General features: G+C 46.8%; 1 protein-coding gene across 2 annotated transcripts in view; it reads left to right on the top strand.

Annotated features, from left to right (window-relative positions):
• The window catches only part of LOC105907788 (protein jagged-1b), a 32,668-nt gene extending 10,616 nt beyond the window's left edge, over positions 1–22,052 (top strand). The window contains exons 3-14 of one of the 2 annotated variants that reach the window (XM_031573467.2): positions 7,798–7,852; positions 11,456–11,710; positions 13,282–13,342; positions 13,686–13,816; positions 14,945–15,064; positions 15,474–15,593; positions 18,138–18,251; positions 19,650–19,763; positions 20,378–20,424; positions 20,871–21,050; positions 21,211–21,346; positions 21,588–22,052. In XM_031573467.2, the coding sequence (XP_031429327.1) occupies positions 7,798–7,852; positions 11,456–11,710; positions 13,282–13,342; positions 13,686–13,816; positions 14,945–15,064; positions 15,474–15,593; positions 18,138–18,251; positions 19,650–19,763; positions 20,378–20,424; positions 20,871–21,050; positions 21,211–21,346; positions 21,588–22,030 (1,776 nt within the window). In that variant the 3' untranslated portion in view covers positions 22,031–22,052. The remainder of the gene's footprint in view (positions 1–7,797; positions 7,853–11,455; positions 11,711–13,281; positions 13,343–13,685; positions 13,817–14,944; positions 15,065–15,473; positions 15,594–18,137; positions 18,252–19,649; positions 19,764–20,377; positions 20,425–20,870; positions 21,051–21,210; positions 21,347–21,587) is intronic. The other variant, XM_031573468.2, reaches the window with a different exon arrangement.
• Positions 22,053–24,362: the final 2,310 nt, after the last annotated feature.

Raw genomic sequence — 24,362 nt, forward strand, 5'->3', positions numbered from 1 at the left:
GCATTGGAAACAGAGAGAACTATGGATGGGAGAAAGAGAAAGGAAGGGAGAGGGAGGGAGGGTGAGAGAAATGAGAAAGAAAGCAAGAGCAAAGGAATGGTACAAAGAGAGGGAGAGGCGGGACTGAGAGAGAGAGAGAGAGAGGGAGGGAGAAGAGGAGAAAAGCGGCCAGCTGTAATCACGCTTGGAATGAAAGAAAAACAAAAAGAGAGGGAATAGAGAGGAAGAGCAGAGATATGTACTTATTGGGTGGGGGTCAAGCAGGGGGTCAGGGCTAAAAGGGATCAGAGGAGAGAGTTGTGTGTGTGTCTGTGAAAAGTCTGTGGAGGGGCCTAGCACCACATTTTACGATGTGTGGGGCTCCTGGCTAGTTAGTTCCACCATTTCCCTGACTATCAACGTTTTTGTGTCTGTGTGTTTATAGTGGAGTGTATGAGGGAATGTCTGTCAGACAGAGCTGAGCTATTATCGACATAGAGACTTCACCAAAACTATATGCAGCTATTTCCCTCTCATTTCCAAGCTGTGACTAGTGAGATTGGTAGGATATGGATATTGTAATGCAAAGAAAGATGGCTTAAGGGATAGAGAAGGACATCTTCAGACGAGAGGAGAGGAGGAGAGGGATAAGTTAACAGGCTAAATCAGATTTACTCCTTCACAAGGCAACATTGACACATAAATATACTGTATCTACACATACTCACTCAAAAATGCATAACGCATCACAACACCTGCTCACAACTGGACACCTGCCGCACAAGCACATCCTGAAGCTTCATTTTCCTGTTGCCGTGGTGATATGACTTTGCCATGTCACATGGATGAGCTATAATGACACCCAATTTGGAGCGCGGTTGTCATGGCAATGCTAAGCTATAGTGTGCTCTTGAAATTAAGTGGTAGATAAAAGAGCGCGTGTGTGTGCATTAATGAGCAAATGTTTATTGTGACCGGAGTGTTAGCGCTGTGATTAGCGTGCTAGTATGCACTCTCTGTGCTTACAGGGTGTGAGAAGTTTTCTGGAGTGTGAGTGCCTGAGGGTCTTGTTTTCTTTTTATGAGGGAAGTGTGTCCATGTTAGAAGCAAGGTAAACACACTGACTTCATGAGAGACATGGAAAGGAACTGTAACTTGTAAATTCTTTGGGTGTGTTTATTGTTTTATGACTTCTACATATGGTACATATAGAATGCATGGCTGTGTGTCAGTTTGCAAGTGTGTGTGTGTGTGTGTGTGTGTGTGTGTGTGTGTCTGTGTGTCTGTGTGTCTGTGTGTCTGTGTATGTGTGTATGAGAGAGGGAGGAAGAGAAAGATAGAGAGAGCAAAAAGGAGAGATGCAGACAGAGAGGAGAGGGAGAGAGGGGAAATTCCTCTGTGTGGGCTAAGAGCTCTTCCTGTTGCAAAGGGCTGTTTGTACAGCCTGGCTCAGCCGGGATATCCTCCCGTCCATATTTGAGAGACAGACAGTGAGAGAGAGGGAGCGAAAGGGGATAGAAATATGGAGTGAGCAATGGTCTACAGATAGAAGTATGGAGTGAGCAATGGTCTACAGATAGAAGTATGGAGTGAGCAATGGTCTACAGATAGAAGTATGGAGTGAGCAATGGTCTACAGATAGAAGTATGGCGAGAGTAGCGATACAGAGAGAACTAGAAATGGACTGAAATGGAGGACTTGATACAGTTGGTCAATGAGGAAAGGGAAGGTAGATGAGCGAGCGAGAATGAGAGGAAGAGTGAAGCTGAGGGGAAGAGAGAGGAAAGTAGTTATAATGTGGAGGTTGTAAATAGAGGTCTTGTTTGCCTAATGAAAGAGCAGAGTGGGGTGGGGGTGGGGCGGAAGAGAGGAAACTCATTTGCGTTGATTCATGGCTACTTTAATACTCTTGTTGTTTTGGTGTCTTTGTCTTTCCATGCAAACATACTGGGTCCCACAGGGCCCTGGCTGGGAGGAACATCTCATAAGAGGTCTACAGCTCATCATCTGGGGGCCAGCATCCTCCCACAGCCTGGATACTGCCAGTGAAGCTCTCCTCCTCTCCTCTTCTCTTCACCTCACCTCCTTTCCTCTCCTCCTCTCTCCTCTTGCCTTTGTCTTTGTCCTCTTCTCACTTTATATTCTCCGCTCATCTCCATCAGCCAGCCCTTCTACCTTCCCTTGCTGAAGCATCAGTTAGTTCTCTCTGCCGGTGCTCTGGTCAGAGGATCTAACTGTTGGTCAAACCCTTTAGGCCCCTGCAGGCGTGTCATGGCGCCCGAGTCTCAGCCCAAGACCGTGCGGATTAAAGGAGTTTGCTGGGTGGCTTACTGTTAATATATGCCATTGGAGAAGAGTAGGACCTGAGCCCATACGGCCCCCCTCCACGTACACGGAATTTAATTTTGAGCAAATCTCTTCAGCACATATGATTTGAGCTGTTAAATGAATGCAGATGTCGGAAATTCCCTGTGATGTCGGCCTGCAGCTCTCTAAAGTGTACCTGGTGAATGAACTGGAAGTGGACTACACACTCAGTCTGGTTCAACATGGCAGTAGAAAACACACCCATTGGTTCTTACCTCTGCTAAACAGTTGATTTTGCCTGATCCATCTAAGTGGATTTTATGTGATCCCTTGATATTAATAGCACTCTGAAATTCCATTATGCCGTTTGAATATTTTAACTACCTTATTCTTTGCAATTAATAAGGGAAAGAAAATGAATCATTGTGACATCAGTGAAGGATAATTGGTTCTACCAGGCTTTAATAAGCGAGATGAAAAGCTTTTAATCTGTCAAGCAAGACACCTGTAGCTCCAAGAAAGTGGGTCTGACAACTGAAACAGAAATGTATGGAGCTCCAGAATAATGGCACAACAAGGAAAGGTGATTCAGGCTCAATCCTCATTGGGGCTAAGGGATGCCCTTGAAGTCACAGTCACAACATGCATTCTTACTTTCTCAGTTGCTTTCACACACACATACACATTCACAATCACAAACATACCCATACACTTACGCACATGCACTTGCACATGCACATGCACGCACGCACGCACCCACACACACACACACACACACACATGTGCGCACCCACACAACAACATTTGCAGGTTAAGACTGAGACAGCCAGGCACCACACATCTCTGCTTTGCAGTGACCCTGACTGCCATTGTTCCGCTCAGTAAAAATATCACAGCTTTTGTTATTGAAGATCTTATCATAGACCCTGTTTTTATTGTTGATGCTGCTGTTTGTCATCAGGTTATCCCTCACTGTGTGTGTGTGTGTGTGTGTGTGTGTGTGTGTCTGTGTGTGTGTGTGTGTGTCTGTGTGTGTGTGTGGTCATATTTGTTTATATATATTCTCAGTCTTCGATATATGTTTTTGTGTGGAAGTCTGCTTGAGTGTGTTTGTGTTTGTGTGTGTCCGGATTTGGCTGTCACAACAGAGGAGTAGGAAAGAGGTGAGGGGACATTGTGTACCGGCAAAATGATGTCAGTCACGTCTGTTCCTGGGAAGATGGTTTTGAGACAGTGGGTGTGTTTTGTTTACATTTACAGTTCTTAATTGTGTGTGTGTGTGTGTTGTGGGAATTTGGCAATGCTTTTCCCCTTTCTGATAAACTCTTTAGATGTGGTGACATGTTGGCGTTTGCCTTGTAATGGAACACTGACTCCTAAATCGGCATGTCTGTCGGCATGTGTGTGTGTGTGTGTGTGAGTAGGTAATTGTGGACTGACCTGATCCCGGTTTGGCTGGCTGGGAGATTTTCCCACAAAACTCAGGAAAACTGTAGTGAGAGGAATGACGTAAATCTATCAGACCGCACTCTCTGTCCCAAGCCAGCTCTCACAAACACACACCTCTCTCTCATACACACGCACACCACACACACACACACACACACAATGACCCTACACTCTTTTATTATACTTTATATGCAATTCCTCCAATAATAATAAAATCCTTAAGGTGTTAATTGTGTTGAAAGACCGTTAACTTTTATAGCTGATGTTAGCAGTAAACATAGGTTGGGAGTCTGCCTCTACTCCTGGGATCAGTGCGTTGCAGCCTCTCCAAACACCTTGACAATATATTCATTGAGGCTCCTCTGCGCTTCCCATCTGGTGGAATTTACAGCATAGCAGTCTTTGAATGCTGATGGTTCTGTTGACTAAATATGGCTGCCTTGCTAAACAAACTCTCGCTCTGTCTTATCTGCACAAACAGGATCTGATATAGGTAGGAGATATGTGCCAGGTGGTACAACTTGTCTGCAGTAGCCGTTAGGGGAATTTCTCCAGGTCACACTGGCTTCAGCCATGGTGGAAGTGTCTCTGCTGAGATTGACATCTGTATAGATGTCACCAGTACTGCTTGCATAAATAGCCATTTACTCTGACAGGTTGTCAGTTGACTGATTTGACTCCACTACTGTGGCTCTATGGAAGATTAGCCACCGGGACCCATGAGGAGATCAGGAATTTGATTTCTTCAGCAGTTTGACTCCATTTTGAAGGCATTCTGTCTCTGTGTCAGTAGGTCTTCAACAGGCCTGTCTGGGCTGGAACTGACATTACAGCTGTGCTTTTACCTGAAGTTTGATCAAGCTTTGATCAAGCAGTTCTTTAGTAACGTGAATGGGTATCATATGATCGCATCCATTTTCACATTTAGCAGAAGCGCGCGTTGAGTCTCTAGAGTGCTCTAATCTACACAACATCAGGAAATGTATTTCCTTTTGCCTTTCCTCCTCATCTGATATAGCATCATAGAGCCTACAACTGTGTACCAGTCTCACTTTGTGTTTAGTCCCATCACCCAACCTTCCTCTGTCAGAATCAGGCAGAGCACCAACCACAGAGTAGATCATTGTAGCTGCCGTTCGCACCAGACCATTGTTTATTCTACCTTTTCAACCTCGCAGTGTGACTCATGGCTGTGTTCCGCCCCCAACATTGTTTGATCTAAACGTCCGCCGGTCAGAATAGTTGGCACGAGCGGTGGTGCTTACGCCAGCGCAGGGTCCTGACCCTGACCTCGGACGCGATCGGCAGTGCCGGCCAACCGTACACCCATCCTGAGTGTCAGCGTGACTCACCTGCCTACGCATGGCCCAGGCCCAGACACACCCCGGGGCTTAATCTCAGCACAGCAGACTGCACAAAGCTGCAGGCAGGTAGAGAGGGGGAGGGGGAAGAGAATAAAGTGGAGTGAATAAAGAGAGAAAGGACTGTGGGGGGGTGGAGAGGAAAAGAGGGGGAGGGTAAGTGAGTTCTGGAGGTAGGCCAGTAAACCGATGCAATTGCGTGTGTGTGTGTGTTTGGGTGTTTTTGTGTATGCGCTGATGTTTGATGTTGCACATGGTGATTCAGCTCCTACCCCACCTCACTGGCCTGCCTCATCCTCTGACGGGATGTCCCAGAGCCACAACAATGATGGCCAGTGCAGCTTTGGAGCCCAACGGCTGAACAGTCCACTCCGGATATCACTCAGCAATCAGCCAGCCAACAGCTCTGTGTACTCGCAGCTCCTATGCAACCCAGAAGCGACAGGTCACACTGAAGCTCTATATCCAGTATCATAAAAGAAACTCCATGCTTAGACTTCATTAGAGTGATTTCATTTTAATTAGGTATATTTCTAGCATATTCTACAAAGAACCTTCAGGTGCCACAGTATAATAGGCCCATTATGAAGTGTTAGGTTAAGTTATATATGCAAAACAATATGCCATTGCATCCTCTGGACCATTAGTATTCATGTATTCCTGAAAGGATCTTGGCCTGGATGCCACAATGCATGCCTTATATACACTTCTCTATATGCCATGAATAGGTCATGGGTAGCAAAGAAGACATTTTCAAGGACAAAGTTGTTTTCCCTGTGTTTTGTATTTGTTTACGCGCGTGTCTGTGTGCGTGCGTGTGCACACGTTTTAGTCTGAAATTAGAGCCTGTAAGTCTTCTATGCATTCTATCTGTTCCATCTGTGACTCAGACGCTTGTGGATGGGGGGATATCCGATCCAGGAATGCAGGAATGTGAGCGAGAGAGAGGGACCAGGGTAGGAAGAGAGAGAGAGGAGCGCATTGTTTTGACAATGGAGATGGGGAGATGAGGAGATGAGGCTTTATCTTTGTGGCTGTTTAACGCTGAATAGGTTCTGGAAATCCTTCTGGGCCCTGCTGCCTCTGCGTCTACACTATGTGTGTGTTGGAGAGAAAGACAGACAGACAGAGAGAGAGAGAGAGGGAGGGAGGGGAAGAGGGAGGTAGGGAGGGAGGTGTGGTGGGTGTGGCGTCAATGGTATTTGTATGAGGGCAAATTGTAAACATTTGGTGAATATAATGGTGTGAGTTGTGCAAGTTTATCACTGTTGACTTAGGAGGGAGACTTCCAGCAGGGCGGCTGAGAGGAAGGGGGGGAGACCAAGCACTCAGGCTGGGGAGGAGCTCTGCAGGTGGGAGGCCAGATGCAGGGCTGCACAGACCTGGATGCTGTGCTCTTGGATGATGGCCTCTGGGCCTGAGGAGGATTCAGTCTCTGTATTTGGCAGTCTGCTGTGTGTGTGTGTGTGTATATGTGGTCTGTGTGTGTGTATGTGTGGTGTGTGTGTGTGGTGTGTGCGTATGTGTGTGTGTTTGTTCTTCTATATGTATGAGTGGTTGTGTGCATGTATGAAAAACACAGAGGGAGAGACATCATTACTGCTATCCTTTCTCAATTTTCCTCTCCATCTCTCTCCGGCCAGCAAGCCCCCTCATTTTCTCTCCGCTCCTCGCACTCTTCCCCTCGCCTCCCACACCTCCCTCCTTGCTTCTTGCACTCAGCCCCTCGGCGGTGGGCTCTTGCGAGGGGGGCCGTGACTGCACATGCAGCCTGCCTGTTAGAGGAACCCTACCCAGCCGAGCGCCAGGTTGTGTTATTTGCATGGCAGACGCAGGCGTCGGTGAAGACACTGGGCGTGGAGCTGAATTATTCATCCGTCTTGCTCTCCCTTCTCTCTTTCACTCTCTCACTCCATCTCTCCCTCCCTTTCATGATGCCTCTCCCAGCTATCACTCTCTGCGTGATTCAGACTGAAGCTCAAAAGCCGGGTATTAAGTTCTTCATCTCTCACTTTACCACTCTATTAATCCTGGCTGCTGGGCAGAAGCAGGTAAGGAGCTAGTCTGCTTGACCGAAGCTCCGTCTCTAGCCGTGTCTCTTACTCTCACTCCCTCCCCTCTCCAGCCCACGGTCGCCCCATAAACCTGTCACACACGTGCACGTCCCCTGGTGCACCATTTAAAACGCCACAGACGGCACACGGGGTTAATGGTCGGTCACCTCGCAGCTGATATATGGATCGTAATGCACACATTTGTACATTTATGGACATTATTTATTAATATGGAAATCGTTTGCATTTTTTTTTACCCGCCCAAAAAAAACTGTGGAAATGGGTTGGCTCGGTGGAGGTTAATTTAGGAGAGGCTGGAGGTGTTGGAGAAATGGAAATGTCCCTGGTGATGTACGGTGTGTATCCGCACACTCTGAGGGGCTTTCTTGTGCACGCTGCAGCGGTTGAGCCGGTGAGCTGTCTCTGGCTGTGCCGTGGGCGTCAGCCATGGGCTCTGATGCCTGAGGAGAGGGCAGAGTGCTAATACTACAGACACAATCAGAGATTCAGTTGTGGCAACTTTTGTCATGGCAGCTCAAACTGTTATTTCCAGTAACACCAGGGTTTGTTTCTCCTTCTTTAACACACACTCTCTCGCTCTCTCTCTCTAACCCACACCCTCTCTCTTCTCTTTTTGTTCTTCACAGAAATCCTTCTCCCTGGTGCTGGAGGCTCTTGACCATGACAATGAAACGGAACCGGGTAAGATCTATTTTCTTTGTCTCTTTTTTTTTTTTGTAGCTCACACCTCCTGCCGCAAAACAGTATCCTGTTAGTACTGATTACACAGTTACACATTCATCATGCTGATCAAAAACAATCCTCTGTGTGAGCTGGGAACTTGCATGTAGTGGAATACAAGAATATAGAAATGTGTGTGTGAGTGAACGAGTGATGGAGAGAGAGAGAGACAGAGAGGTGACGAGAGAAAACAAGAGAAAGACAAACAGAGAGATAAAGATAGGAAGATGAGAGCGAGAGGACAGAGACTTGGAAGCTAATAATGGAGGCACGGGAATAGACAGAGACTGATGCAGGAAAGAAGAGATGAAAGAGGGTTAAAATTCCTCTCATCCTCCTGTCTGAGTTGGGCCTCTTGCCCTGGCTGATTATGCGCTGGCATGAGAGCGATGCATTCTGGGAGTTTTAGGTCAGACTGACGGACCCTTTCATTTCCTGCCACAATCTGTGATTGTTGCTCCTCGTAATTGAGGAAAAGCTCTGTGACTGAAAATATGCCGCTGCCTGCCCTACAAAAACAGACAGATACACACACACACACACACACACACACACACACACACACACACACACACACACAAAGAAATAAACAAGTTTCCTCTCGCTCCCTCTGTTTCTCATTCCCTTACACACCCTCCCCCCACTCACTCACTCATTCAGTTACTCACTCAGGCACGCACGCGCACGCGCACACACACACACACACACTCACACACACACACTCACTCACCTGCAACAGTATGCAGCATGATTGGATAACATATGCTAATCCCTCCCTATTGTCTATGCAGATTTACAAGACAATTTAGACATTTGTCACACACACAGATATTGTGCATCATCAGTCACACACATTCCTCACCCTCCCCTTAATGTTCCATCATTCGCTCCATCTTTCACAGCTCTCTCTCTCTCGCTCTCTCTCTCTCTCCCAGTTCCCTCCCTTTCCTCTTTCCTTTCCTCAGACATTTCACTCCCTCCGCCCTCCGTGTCACCCAGCTCATGTCTTTTTCCTCTTTATTTTCCTTGATCCCCCTCTAATTTTCTCATCTGCCCCAGCATGCCATTTCACTTTCCTCTTTAATCCTGTCCATGCTGGTGTGCAGCTTAGGCCAGATGTCTGAATCAGAAGCGAAGAGAAGCGCCAATCATTCAGCCCCCCCCCCCCCCCCCCCCTCACGCTCAGCCAGGTGGGGATCAGTGAGGCAGGCTGGGTCCAGCCCGGCGGCAGGCACTAGTGGTTAGGCAGCGACTGCAGTTGTGGAGTCGCTCTCGGCAGCCTCGTCCTTGGAGCGGGAGTCGCAACTGATCCGTTTAATCCTTCCTGACTTTCATCAACTCATTTAACTCAGTCAATGTCAGTGTGTATCTGGACGTTTTAACCCAGCTAGAGGTTATGAAGTTCATGTGTGTATGTGTGTGGGGGTGTCCACCATCAACCCCAGCCTCCCTGCAGGCTTTCTGGGTGTGTTATATGCAGGGTGTGGAGGCACCTGAGTGGCGTCATGCTCATTTGTGATGTGTTCGTGCAGCGAAGGACAAGCCTAACTACCACCCTCATTATCCTGCATCATGCATAGATTGATGGAATCTGAGGGTGAAGGATAGAGCACTGTGTGAGAAGGTGTGTGTGCGTGTGTGTACGTGTGTGTGCGTGCGTATGTGTGTGTGTGCGTGTGTGTGCGTGTGTGTGCGTGCGTGTGTGTGCGTGCGTGCGCGCGGGCGTGCGTGTGTGGGTGTGCGTGTGTGTGTGCGCATGCCTGTTCATTAGACATCGTTACCACTGGCAGCTCCAGTGCTGTATCATCCTCATGGACACCTCTGTCGCTGCTTGTGTGTGAGTAAATGACCAGTCATTATGCAGCCTCTTCTGGCACGGCACCTCTAAACTGCTGGGGGAAATTAGCCGGTGCGCTAATGCAGCCATTAATGGAGGGGTGGAGGCTGCTGCCGGGCTGCCTCAGCCCCAGAGAGGAGTACCAGACTGGGCTACGGTCAGAGGAGGATGGGGGTGGGGGTGGGTGCTGATGTTAGGTGAAGGGGGGTGGGTGGCTGGGTTGGTGGGTGAACGGAGAGTGGTGTTGCTAGGATAACATCTGATGTCCGCTTTCTCCCCTCTCTCCCCTTTCACCTCCTCCCAAAATCAGGACCCTGTTTTCGTTCTTTTGTTTTAAGTCCACATGATCTCATCTCTCCATCACGGGTGTTGTGCTTTTGTGCTGTCATTAGTTCAAACTGCTACGGTTGCCTCCCTTCCTTTTACACACACACACACACACACACACACACACACACACACACACACACACACACACTCACACTCACACTCACACTCACACTCACACACTCACACACTCACTCAAGTGCACTATCATCATCTCTGGACAGCTCAGGGTTGCCAGTTCCCTGCGTCCCTCCTTTCTTTGGCACATCAAGTCAATCAATCACATACTTTACACTTGCAAAGCCATTCACCCTAATACACGGCGATATACACCTAGGGTTTGGAAATTCTTAAAAGTTACCTTCACTGACAACAAAACAACAACACTGATCTTTAAAGATTTTCTGTACTCACACAAACACACACACACACCGCTGTGTGAGAGTTAATACCCTGCTGTGGGGGATTAGAGGTGAGCTGGAGATGACAGGCCCCCTGGGAAACTCCCCTGGGGCCAGAGAGAGAAAGAGAGAGAAAGAGAGAGAAAGAGAGAGAGAGAGAGAGAGAGAGAAAGAAAGAAAGAGAGAGAGAAAAAGAAAGAAAGAGAGAGAAAGAAAGAGAGACACATCAGCCTGGCCAACAGCAGCCCTCTTCCCAGGCATAGAGAGATGGAGGTACGGAGAGAGGGGGAGAGGGAGATGGCACGAAAGATGGAAAGAGATTAGACAATAACACATTGCAGTAGAGATGGATAGAGAGAGAAAAGACAATAAGATATGGCACTAGAAATGGATAGAGAGAGCAGAGAAACAAACATGGCACGGTTCTGACCTGTCTCAACCCCCATCCTTGTGTCTTACCTCTGCATCACAGAGCCTTGTTTTTTAATGAGTGACCGCTCAGTGCCTGAGTTTTCCAAAGCTTGCTGTAATGTTTCCAACCTTGAGGGGCTTTTTAGAGGAAGACAACCTTCCCCTTCACCTCTGACAGGAAGAAGCCGTCCACACAGAGGTGTTTGTGTTGGTCGGCCCACCTTCCCCTCTGTGTCCAGTTAGAACTTACACTCCTAGAGGGCATCACAAGAGACTTAGGATAAGGGCCAGGGAAGAGTTCACTCATTATAATGGCAGGAATGAAGACGTCTACCCTGTATATAAATGCATGTGATTTTTTTTAATTATGTAAATATAACTGCATTGTGTATTGAAACCCACTGAGCACTGTGCTAGTCTTGGTCTACCTCAGGAGCGACTGCTTGCCTCGACCTTTACGGATCAACAGAGTAAAACGACACTCTTGTATGGCCACTTTATGTTTTGGAGTTCTATAAAAGTATCCTTCAAGTATACGACCTGCATACTACAGATACTCATAGGCACCTGTGTCCATCCTTCCTGCAGTGAAGGAGCAGCTGATCGAGCGCGTGCTGCTCACCTCCATGCTGAACCCGGGCGAGCAGTGGCAGCCCTTCCACCACTACGGCCGGCAGCTCAGCCTGGAGTTCCGCCTGCGCTTCCGCTGCGAGGCCAACTACTACGGCTCGGCCTGCAATCGCTTCTGCCGCAGTCGTGACGACTTCTTCGGACACTTCGACTGCGACGTGACCGGCACCAAGGTCTGCAAGGAGGGCTGGACGGACCCTGAGTGTCGGGAGGGTGAGTAGAGCTTGTCCTTCAAAGAGGCCGCAGTTTCAGTAACGTCTGGCATAGTTAACACTGTAAACACTGTTTAAGTGGTTACATTTATAGGGCTGGAAGTCCAAAAAAGTTCATGCAAGTCATGTCATTTTGTCAAAGGTTAAATGGAAGGATATGAGATGGCTAGAATTACTAGGATGTTAAATCATCTTGAATCTAGTGGTAGGCTTACATTAGTTTAGCAAATTTGGTTGGTTTTTACAGTCCATTATTGGCCAACGAGAAGTTCAATTCAGTGTTTTTAATAATTTCTTGGTGTTTCTCATGATCTTATTTTATCACTGCCCAAAATTATAATTGAATTGAATCATGAGGTCTACGGTGATCCCCAGTTGTAAAATAGAGCTATTCAATTATTGCTATGAACAAATTGAACTGAGAGTCTGAGTGGGTATGAGGTCTGCGGGTCCATAGACAGGTGTGTTCATTGCCACCAGCTCGTTAGGTTGGAGGTTTTACTGATTATGAAGCAATCATTATTATCTTTTGTTCCCCATTCTACATTGTCCTCAAATCCTGGATGTAATAGAATTACAGAAATCTTCTGAATTTTAATCAGACAGTATTCAGAAAGGCCACATCTGAGTACAGCAGACCGTACCCAGTGAGCTCCTTTTTTGAGCCGCCCTTTACTCGTGCTGCGTCTCCCGATTTAAAATAGAGCCCTATGAAGGAAATAATGTGCTCAGCCACGCCGGATATGAGCGAACCGATGACATCCTCTGATGTGTGCGCTCCATCCTGCACCGGCTCTCTTCCTGAGCGTCCACCCATCGTGATGACAGAAGCAAAGAGCCACAGGAAGAGCAAATACTCGCCTCGCTTCCTCTCTCCTCCCTGGGTCACAGAGAAGGGACTCAGGGACCCATCACACAGATGCTGACTAATATTTACACGGCGGTGGTTTGCTATGAGCGCAAATTACCTGGCATTGACAGCGCGTGTGTTCAGTCCAAACAACCAAAGATACACTTGATTCTTTAATGAAGCCCTTTGGTGTGAGGTTAGGGTTGTAGGCCATGGCAAAGGTAAAGAACCAGCTCTTAAACCAGTTTGTGACTTGTTAACTTTTTAATTTAGAGCTGATTCCTTGCTTCTGCTTTTGACCAAAGTGGCCCCTCTTTTTTACACTGTAGCAGTTATTGTTCCCTGATGGTAAGCTAAAAGTGACATTAGGCTACTTAAGGCCCTCAATACCCAGATCTTTATTGGCAAGGTTGCTTGCCAAAGGTCACTGAACCATTATCAGGTGGTCTCTTGAATAAACTGGTTTGTTCTGTTTATGATAAGGTTGAGATAATACTGATGAGCGTGAACGCCTCTGCAGCATGTTCACAGCCCCGTGAGTGGAAAATGTGATGGGTGTTGTGGCGTCAGTGATGTTTACAGTGTGGGAGCCGGAGGTTGACACTGACCTGTGTTGTTTGTGTTGTGTTGTGTGTGTGTGTGTGTGTGTGTGTGTGTGTGTGTGGTGTGTGTGTGGTGTGTGTGTGGTGTGTGTGTGGTGTGTGTTTGTGATGTGTTGGCAGCTGTTTGTCGACAGGGATGCCACCGAGACCACGGCACCTGCAAGCAGCCCGGCGAGTGCATGTGAGTACCGCCCAACCGCAGTGCCCAGAACACTCCGCCGTGCCACCATCACACACATCAGTGGCATTCATTACGCCACCGCATTTTATATTGTTATTATTGAATAAAGCGTCTACAGTATTTACTTAGTGGTGTTCACCATGGTTTTTGTTTTCGTTAATCTTCCATTTTTCTTGACTTTCACTCCTTTCATCTTTGCTGTGTTTTTGTCGGTCTGTAGCTGAAACTATGGTTTTTGTCTGTCTGTAGCTGAAACTATGGTTGGTGTATTTTTGTCTGTCTGTAGCTGTAACTATGGTTTTTGTCTGTCTGTAGCTGTAACTATGGTTTTGTCTGTCTGTAGCTGTAACTATGGTTGGAGGGGCCTGCTCTGCGACGAGTGTGAGACCTTCCCTGGGTGTGTCCATGGCACCTGCACGGAGCCCTGGAAGTGTGTGTGTGACACCAACTGGGGTGGACTGTTGTGTGACAAAGGTGAGAAGAGATGTGTAATACTGAGTGTGTCCCATTTACATTTATCACCTTTGTGTGTGTGTGTGTGTGTGTGTGTGTGTGTGTGTGTGTGTGTGTGTGTGTGTGTGTGTGTGTGTGTGTGTGTGTGTGTGTGTGTGTGTGTGTGTGTGTGTGTTTTCATGATACACAGCTGAGGTGTGGTCAGAGTGCGGGCCCACAGCTCTTAGATCATCTCCGGTAAATAAGAGAGGGAAGGCCCAGGCATACTGGAGATCCAGATCCACACTCATTCCACCCTTGTGGATTAATGATAATTTTACCAACGTTCGCCCTCTCAAAGCCTCTCAGCAGGCAGCACTGCCTCAGTGTCTCTGCCGTCAGTGCGGTGGCGTGGGACCCATGCGTGGGGCCCTGGTGTTCTGTGCCTCTGTGTGAACTGGGGGGAGGGTGGGGTGGGGGCGGTGGGGTCAGGTCATTGTCAGAGGCTGTAAGCTGATAGCCTTGAGTGAGCCGAATGTGAGCTGGGTGCTGCTCACGGGTCTGAAGGCTCTCCCACCATTCACCAGGCCGGCTCCAGTCCCAGGCCACACAAAGGCAGCAGGGAACAGGGGCACAATAGAGACCCACTCTCCCTCTCTCTCTCTCTCTCTCTCTTTCTTTCTTTTTTTCTTTCTTTCTTTCTTTTTCCCTTACTTCCTCCCACTTTGCACTCTGTCTTTCTCCCCGTCTCTGAGGCAGAGGCCACACTACACCAAATATTCCCCAGCTGACCTTGTTCCCAGTGACTTAGCCGCTGCTTTTTAAAATATGAGCAAATGTGTGTGAATGTGTATTTTTTAAAGGGTGTTAGTAGAGATCTTGTACAGTGTTTAGTTGCTGTTTTAATGGTCAAGGACAAAGGAAATGATCAGAAGCTCAGATGAATTCCTGTTTTTTTTTCCTTTTTTTTTTTTTTTGCTGTGCCCTTTTCCCCTACTTTTGCTTCTAACCATGTGATGGTTTTATTCACATGTAGTTACTTTGTGTCCTCTTTGCTAATCTCTGTTAGTTTTCCTCCCTCTGTCTTTCTCTCTCTCTCTCTCTCTTTCTTTCTCTCTCTCTCTCTCTCTCTCTGTCTCATTCCCTGCCTTGTTGTTTCTCTGGCTTTAGATCTGAATTACTGTGGCACTCACTTGCCCTGTAAAAACGAGGGTACGTGTGCCAACACGGAGCCCAATGAGTACCAGTGTGTCTGCCAGGAGGGCTTCCGCGGCCGAAACTGTGACATTGGTGAGTTGACGCATACGTGCTCACGTGCTCACGTGTGCAGATACACTCACACATGCACACACACACACACACGCAAACTCACGCATGCACACACAAACACACAAAAACAGAATCAGACACACACGTTCAGACAAACCTAATCCAGTTTGCCTCTGGCTAAAAACCTTCCACTGATCCTCATAACTGAATGTAAACCCCAGTCCTTGTGATTCTTCTGACTGAGACTGAGATGGGGCACTGTGAGGATTTAACTGGGCCTCAATGGGATCTTGGGAACATGGGAACTTTTTGTAACATACAGTACTTATCACACAACTCTGTCACAGCTTCTGCCTCTGCCACTCTCAATCCATTTATTTTTATTCTCTCATTCTCTACCTCTCCACTTCTCTCTCTCTCTCCTTCGCAGTGGAGCATGCCTGCTTGTCATCGCCCTGTCTCAATGGAGCCACTTGCGTAGAGGATGAGAACCCAGCTGGCTTTAGCTGCGCCTGTGCAGATGGCTGGATGGGTCCCACCTGTGCAGATGGTAATCCTCACTCATCTGACCTTAACATGAGGACATGACTAACATGTACTCCTACAACACACATCTGCACGTTCAAGAACAGTTTCTGTACTCCCAGCTTCTGTGTTTCTAGCAATAGGAAGAGAGAAAGATATGCGTGTATTCTAAGTGTGATTAGCAGTGATAGGTCACATCTAGAACAATCCCCTGAATGAGGAAATGGTGATCTAACCTCTAAGGCCTTTGGCAGATATTTTGATTTGAGCTTTACCAGAGATTCACCCACAAGCCTCTTAGGGAATAAGCTTAAGCACTCACAGTGCCCTCCAGAATTATTGGCACCCTTATTTAATATGACCAAAAAAGGCTGAGAAATGTTTATCAAGTGTCTTTACTCATCAAACAAAGAAAATATCTCGCCAGATCTTGCAGTCCTGGGTCTTCTCTTGTCCATTCTCTTCTTGAGCTCAAGTTGGATTTAGGTCAGGGGACTGGGATGGCCGTGGCAAAGGCTTGATTTTGTGTCATTTAGCCATTATTGAGTGGATCAAGGTCAAGGAAAAGATGATGGGGATGGACTATCAGTCCGCAGCTTAATAGTTTAGGCCCTGTGTCAGCTCATTTTTATACCCCAGTGAAACAGGAAATCATTGGTGACTGTTTCTTAGGGTGCCAATAATTGTGACGTGTGTTTTTACATTTAATTTTTCAATAATGGTTGCTTTAAACTCAGACTAAACTTACCCCAAATACAGGTAACATGTTTTTTTTTCTATTTCCAATATAATGTTAAGATTAATAACTGATCATGTTCATTTCAATAAGCTTTAGCAAGGGTGCCAATAATTCTGCAGGACACTGTGAGTTAATATGTGTTTGAAACCCAGGTTACAGTACCAATCTCCTCTACCCTACAACAAACCCCTCATAGTCTCCACAGGTAGAATGTACCATTCTCCTTAACATTCATCAGGCAATGAATGTAAAGCTGAAATTCAGCATCTCAAATACATTAATTCTACACTGCATATATTCAAGTCATGCTATCATAATCCACCCTTTCAAGGCAGGAGTTCTGAAAAATGTTCTACTGCCAAAATATCATCATGGGTGCACTTTTAATGTTCACTAATAAATCACTTGCCAGAGCACAAAGCCAGGGTTGTGGGAACAAGATGAATCACAGCGTTTCCTCAAAACTGTTACACCTGATTGGGTAGACCAAATAGTGCACCTGGACAGAAGACAAATGAGCTCCCACTTCCCCACTGATATCAGAAGTTCCATCTGGAGTAGTGTGTGTCCGCACAAACACACACACCCTCATGAATGCATATATTAAAATGGCTCTGACTGTTTCTCCCTTTCTCTCTTCCCAACTTATTTTTGTTCTTATTGAGTAAATGGGGTTCTTCTACTTTTGTTAGTCATGATAAACATAGAAGAAGACCAACCCTAGGTAAGACCTGTTGTATGCTAAGCAGCCATGGGAGCAGTGAGAGAAGACGATGAGAGGAGGAAGGGAAGTAGCACAGCTTTAAGAGGGGATGAGAAAGAAAACCACCAAAGATGTATAGCACCACAGTGCCACATAAGAAAACATGGCCATTTTTAGATCATCCAACAGACATTCCGGTCATCTCCAGTTTCCCCCTCATCAGCTGGTCCATGCTCAGTCGGCTCTGTTTCTCTCCCAGCCTACAAGGCACTCCCTGTTTGTCATTCTTTTCCAGCTGCCTTTTTTTTCCCCTCTTGTTTTCCTGTTCTCCCTCTCGCACACCCCGCAACCTTCCGTTATGTTTTTAATTCCTCTCCAGAGAGGTGGAACATCACTGCTGCCTTGCCACCATCCAACCGCTCTCTCTTTCACCCTCTCTCTCTCTCTCTCTCTCTCTCTCTCTCTCTCTCTCTGAGATGATGTTGGCTGTGTGGCAGGCTATTTTATTAATCTGTGTTTGCTCAGGAGCCAGAGGCAGAGAGTAGGGAATGAAAACACACAGCCTGTAGGAGCATCCGCCGCATGCCAGTGCCTTCATCACACAGCTCATCCGTGTCATTGGCACATACCCCCAGCACACATGCACATACACGATCTCTCTCACACACATACACACACACACACACACACACACACACACACACACACACACAGACACGCTTACACAGAAGTTCTCATACATACTCATGATCGTGCACGGACAAGCTTGTGAACTTCCTTACACACACACACACACACACACACACACACACACACACACACACACACACACACACTCCTTAGCTGACTCACAAATGTTCCTAGAAACATTGACATATATCCACATCCTCACACACCCTCACAGAAACATTGTGCTATCACATGCACACAGACTCACACCTGCAGGCTTAAAAATTCACTCACGTTTGTACACAAGCGGCCGATACCAGAAACAGCATCCATAGGAAAACACACACACTCCACACAATCCGTTTCTGTCTGAAAGGTAATGAATCCTCTGTGATTGAGGTTGCATGTTGTTTGTTTGTTTATTTATTTGTTTGTTTGTTGTTGTCTCCCTCTTTAAGCCGTGCTGAAGTGCGAGTCCAGCCCGTGTGGCCAGGGAGCCACATGCCAAGACACCCCAGAGGGCTTCCAGTGCCTGTGCCCACCAGGCTGGACTGGCAGGACCTGCCAACTGGGTGAGTTATCTGTCTAAAGATCAGATGCTAGTACACTGAGTTCCCTTAGGGAAGAAGGCTGTTTATATGATCCTATCAACCCTATTTTTTACACTTACCTTTTGACAAAAGGGCTTTGTTAGAACTTTATTCAGGTATTTTACAGTTACAAAATTATTATAAAGATGAACCATTAAAAAATGGGGGGGGGGGGGTAATTTTTTTAAGAATCCACTTGTCAAAGGGCTCCATGCATCCCACAGGAGTTTGTCTAGTCTAGAGGCACTCTGAACCATTAATGGTTCCACACCGCACCTTCACGCCGCATACAGAGTGTGCAGTTCATGACCTCCGAGGCCAAAATCTCTTTATCCGTGTTCCCTGGGAGGCACTGCTGCACACTATTCAGATTGTGTCTGTCTGACTGCACACCACTTGTTCACCAGCATGTAGATGGTAATCTAATTTGATGGAGCCCCAGTCGAAGCAGCCTCCCACCGGTGGCGGAGCTCTGCTGAGTCTTTATTGCCATGCCAACCATTGTTACCACGAAGCCGGCTTGCTCTCCGGTGCTGGGGGAGAGCGTCGGGTTATTTAATTAAACGCTGAAGAGGTACGGCCTCGGAGCGGCTGATTTTGAGGAGGGGAGGACAAGCCTGAACATGTTCTGCTATCGGAGAGCTCATTTAGCTCTAGTCCCATCAGCCCCTGTGGCTGCTCTGTGCTCTGCTTCTCCTGCTCCGCTGAGTGTGTCGCCTGTAATGTGATCATGTGTCACACTGACACCTTATCAACCCCCGGAGAACCACCACAGATAGGCATCGCCCTCTCTTTCTCTCTCTCTCTCGCTTTGTATTTATCTAATTTTCGTCCACTCAGGCTACTCTTTCTTTTTTTCTCCCTGTATGTGATTTGCATTTCATTTTCTGAAGGCTGATAGGTTATCTGTCTGACATCTGTTAATGGGTTTACTGGTTTCGAGTATTTAAGTAACATGGTTGAAGAGTGATGAAGTCTGTGTGTGTGTGTGTGTGTGTGTCTCTGTCCGTGTGTGCTTCTGTGTGTGTGTGTGTGTGTCATGTTCTCACACATCTTACTTAGTGGCTCAGTGTGTACCATGTCCCATTAGAAACATCAGCTGTAAATTAAACCAAATGAATAGAGACAGATTGAGTAAAGGGACTGCAACACAGGGTTCTGCCAGGAAGAGTCGATCTGGTCAGTAGGTCAGTAGGGTAGGAAAGTGCTTCTGTTCTATTGTGTTCAGCACAGATTATTCTTGATCATGGGACTTGATTTAGAACCAAGTCAACAAGAGTCATCCTATAAACAAAGACAATGTCATATAGTTACACAGCCCCATGCAGAAGACATATAAGAAGTATTATACTGATGCATTTTTAATAATCTTCTCTTTAGACACCAACGAATGTGAGTTAGGTGTGTGCATGAACGCCCGCTCCTGCCGTAACCTGATAGGTGGCTACCTTTGCGACTGCGTCCAAGGCTGGTCTGGACCCAACTGTGAGATCAGTGAGTATGACTTATTAATCTGGTTTCAAACCATGATTTTCTATTTATAATTCTATCTATCTACTGAGATTAATACATTCATAATTTGTCTATGAATGTTCCTGTGCAAAATCTTAAAACTACCCACTCAATAGTTTTTGTGTTTAAAATGTCTGAAGTTGGTTCCCCAAGTTTCTGCGCAGCAACATTGATAAAATAGAAACATTTATCTGAATTTGTTCATGAAAATTCATTACTGTGGGGCTTTAGGTGATTTGGTCCACCATCACATGAAACCAGGTCATAAAATCACACCATGTCAATACTGCATAGACTAGCTTTGGGCAATGTCTGCTCTCTGCTCTGCACTGAAATCTATACCCACATACATGGATTGTGGCTAAAGAATATTTTCCAGGGCCGTGCGTGGTTCACATGAGAAGATAAATTGCCTGAGCTTCTCTACCCTGAGTCATTTTATTAAAGCAATCGACCTCTTAGTTCGAAGGAGGATGCATTCTGGTCTTGCCATTTATACATTTTTCATCAAAAGGCCTGCCGCCCGGTGCCATCCTATGTAAGGCAGAATTGAATATTGATCTCAGGTTTGTAATGCACTCTAATGTGGTCCACAGGGAACGGCAGTTGCCTGGGCTCGTGTCTGAACGGCGGACGCTGTGAGGTAAGACTGTTGCTACGCCACTGTGTATCCACCCACAGCAGTGTGGGAGGCTCTGCTGTTTATCCTGGAGTCATTGGCATCCTGTCCGTTCTCCCTGGAACACACACACACACACACACACACACACACACACACACACACACACACACACACACACACACACACACACACACACACACACACACACACACACATCAGGGTTCCAGTCATGATGGCCAAGGGCAGATACACACTGTGCCTCCCTTCATGTGTGATGATGCCAGTCAGTTAATCAGCTAAAAAAAAAAAAAAAAAAAAAAAAAAACGTATCTGAGCATAAGGACAAAACTTCCATTTTGGGATGTTGGGGCGGCACTGACCTTGTGTTTTAAATGAGGTAAATTTGGTTGTTGTAGCCCTTTAATGATTCCCTCTTTCCTCTTCTTTCCCCATCCTGGGACCTGCAGGAGTCACAGTCAGCCTGGCACTGTGTGTGTCCACCTCCCTTTTCTGGGAAGCACTGCCAGATTGCAAGAAGACCCTGTGAGAGCGCCCCCTGTCTGCAAGGAGGGAAGTGCGTGGAGCAGGAGAGTGGGCAAGGCTTCACCTGCAACTGTCCCATAGGCTACACAGGGTCACACTGTGAGGTCAGCAACACAGCCTTTGTCATACTCTTCATATTTTACTAAGTGCCATGACTTGAGGACTACATTAATATAGCATAGTTTAATCTTCAGACAACTGAAACAAAAATTGTGTGTGTGTGTGTGTGTGTGTGTGTGTGTGTGTGTGCTGCTGATCCTCCAGGTGCAAGTGGACCCGTGTAATCCCAACCCGTGTGAACATGGACTCGAGTGCCATAGAACGGATAGCAGCTACATGTGTTACTGCCCTAATGGGTGTGCAAGCCTTAATGGGGCCTGTCACGGGCAGCACTGCCAAGGTAAAGCACCTACATCTGTTCACCACAAAGATGGTATGATTCCATGCTTAAAGGAGATATTACTGATTATTTGGAATCCAAAAGTTTGTTCTACAAAAACACTGGAGAATGATGAACAAATACAATGAACAATGAAGAATAGAAAATGGCTCAATGTGCAGGACCTTTGTAAGATATCCTACTCAATGTTTTGAGTCTCAACCTCTCTCCTCTCTCTGTCTTGTCTGTGTGTGTCTCCTAGCAGGTAGTGTGTCAGACCTGAGTAAGGGCAGCTTTGCCACGTCCATGGTGCTGGTCGGCGTCTTCGCTTTGGTGCTGGCGGCCGGCTGCACTGCGTGTGCCATGCTGCTGTCGCGGCTCCAGCGCCGGCACCAGCGCAAGCAGCAGCTGCAGGGGGGCAGCGTGGTGCTGCACGAGGGCGCGACCATCAACAACCAGCGGGACTTCTGCGTGCCCATCCGCAACGTGGAGCGCAGCGGGGCACCTCTGCTGCCCGCCTCCGGCATGCCGCAGCACTGTTGTGCCGCTGAAGAGATCGAGCTCACGCTGCCTCCTTCGCCCGCGCCATCCCACTCTTCCCCTGCCCTCAAACCCACAAACTTGCCCAAGCAGGACATCTCCAACCTGGAGCGCGAGAAGCTCAACCGCTTCCACTACACGGACAACATTGAGCAGGAGGCATGACCTGCCCATGACCCCAGCCCCCCCCCCCCCCTGCAAGCCTCAACTGTGTGTGTGACACCCCCAGCCCCCCCCCCCCCCGCCCCCCCCCCGACACCCTCACATGACAAGTGCTCTGGACCTCTGCTACTCACTAATATGGCCCTCTTCAACTTCTCACTTGTAAGATGAGGGCCTTATTGAACTCTGTTGATTATTATTGTGGGGTTTTGGTTTGACAGGGCTGCGGAAGGGACAGAGCCGTAGACATTTTATTTATGCTGGTGGTGTGGCTTCACTGGCAACAGATACCGTTACCACTGTCAAAATGGGATTCACAGACATCAGTGAAAGGTGCATTATTAGTGTGTGTGTTTGTGTGTGTGTTTGTTGCATATGTATCTGTGTGCATGCATGTGTGTATTTGTGCTGTATTGTCTGTGCCACTGTAAGTGATCTGGTGATTTTGTGTGTGTGTGTGTGTGCGTGCGTGTCTGTGAGTGTGTCTCTGTGTGTGTGTGTGTGCGTGCGTGTGTGTGTGTGTGTGTGAGAGAGTGCTAGTGTATTTTTTCTCTTTGTGAGTTTCACTGTTTTTTTCCCAGCCTTTGTCTTAAAACTCTGAATTCTCCCTGGAGGTTACCTTCACCTAAAGGTGTTCATTCAATAAGAGACACTATGGCATCTTAAATGACTAGAGTTACTGAAGAAAAGGGGATTTTTCCTGAACAGGGGACAGCCAAATAATTGAAGTCGTGACAAAGGGAGCATAGCAATTGCGGAAGAAAGTTGCAAAAGTGGTATGGTTGATTAGAAAGACAAGACAAACCAAATGACTGCAAGTTCACAAAAGAAAAAGAAAAAAGATTCTTACTAAATGTTGCCTATGCTGTGTTGCAGTTGTAAAGGATGTATGATTTTTTTATACTTGTATGTAAATACTGATCTTGTAAATATGATGTATATATTGATTTGGAGCATTCTTTTGTACTGCAGTTTGTTTCAGAGTGTTGCCATTTTAAATGACTTTCTTTTTATCTCCATTCATTCCTCTCAGCTGGAATTGCAGCAGGATTGGATTGTAATTAAAGTGCATTTATGGAACAAATGTTCTCTCTGTGTGTATGTGCGTGTGTACTTTGTGTGTGTGTACTGTGTGTGTGTGTGTGTGTGTGTGTGTGTGTGTGTGTGTCTGTCTGTCTGTCTGTCTGTCTGTCTGTCTGTCTGTCTGTCTGTCTGTCTGTCTGTCTGTGTCTGTGTGTGTGTCTGTCTGTCTGTGTACTGTATGTGTGTGTGTGTGTTTCTGACAGAATGAGATTTTTGTGAGAGAGTAATAAGTGACAGACAGAAGCCTTACAGGCTGTCCTTGTGTATTTTCTTCTTTTCACATAAGGCTTGTTTGCTTTACAGTAAAGTCTCATATTGCATAGCACAGGTCTGGGGTTTTCAGTGTTTCATGACATCCTTTCCAATTACGCGAGGCAGGACAGGCAAATAAAAGGAAATTTCATCATGGAAAGCTGTGCCCTCAGCTACTGTTAGTTTACACACACACACACACACACACACACACACACACACACACACTCACTCACTCACTCACTCACTCACTCACTCAAGGACATCCAACTAGTAATTTGCTTTGCAAACTACAATGAACCCACACAAACAATATGTGCCACATTACAAAAGTACAACATTTAAGTAACTTTAGCGGATTTTAGAAGCATGAGCATGTTGCAGTATTACATTTGTTAAATAGTTTTATCAGCATTCAGCTCTAGGTGTGTGTATGTGATGGGCAGAGAAAAGAGGGCAGGAGCCAGAATAGTGAGAGTGCCATAACTCGCTGCCTATGACAGATCTGACCTCTGACCTTGTTGCAGACAGGGAATGTGCGGAAATGACCTTGAGCTTCCTGTTCCCACCCGTCCGTAAGGAAATGTAGGAAATAGAGTACTCTTAAAACACACTCACTCACTCCATCACTCTCTGTCTCTCTCTCACACACACATACATATACACTCAAGCTCACATGGACCCCCTCCCTCCACACCTGCTGGGTTGCTCAGGATGTTGGTCCCACCCTTCTGTAAATGCATTGTGAAGCAGGAGCCCACAATGTTTTTTTTAATCAGTGGCTTTGTTCACTTGTCTTGGGCATATGAGGCCTCGTTTGGGCCAGCTATGCCACTGTTTCTCAGCAGTGATATTTTTCCATCCTGGTATTGTAGAGTTTCATGTCAAGGTCACATACATCACGACAAAGCCTTCTCTGCGCAGCCTGACAATCCCCCATGACCTGATTTTTTCTGATCCTCACCCAAATTTTTTTAATTTCTGACTGAAACAGGATTAG

This window comes from Clupea harengus, chromosome 9 (genome assembly GCF_900700415.2).
Source record: "Clupea harengus chromosome 9, Ch_v2.0.2, whole genome shotgun sequence".
Lineage (NCBI taxonomy): Eukaryota > Metazoa > Chordata > Actinopteri > Clupeiformes > Clupeidae > Clupea > Clupea harengus.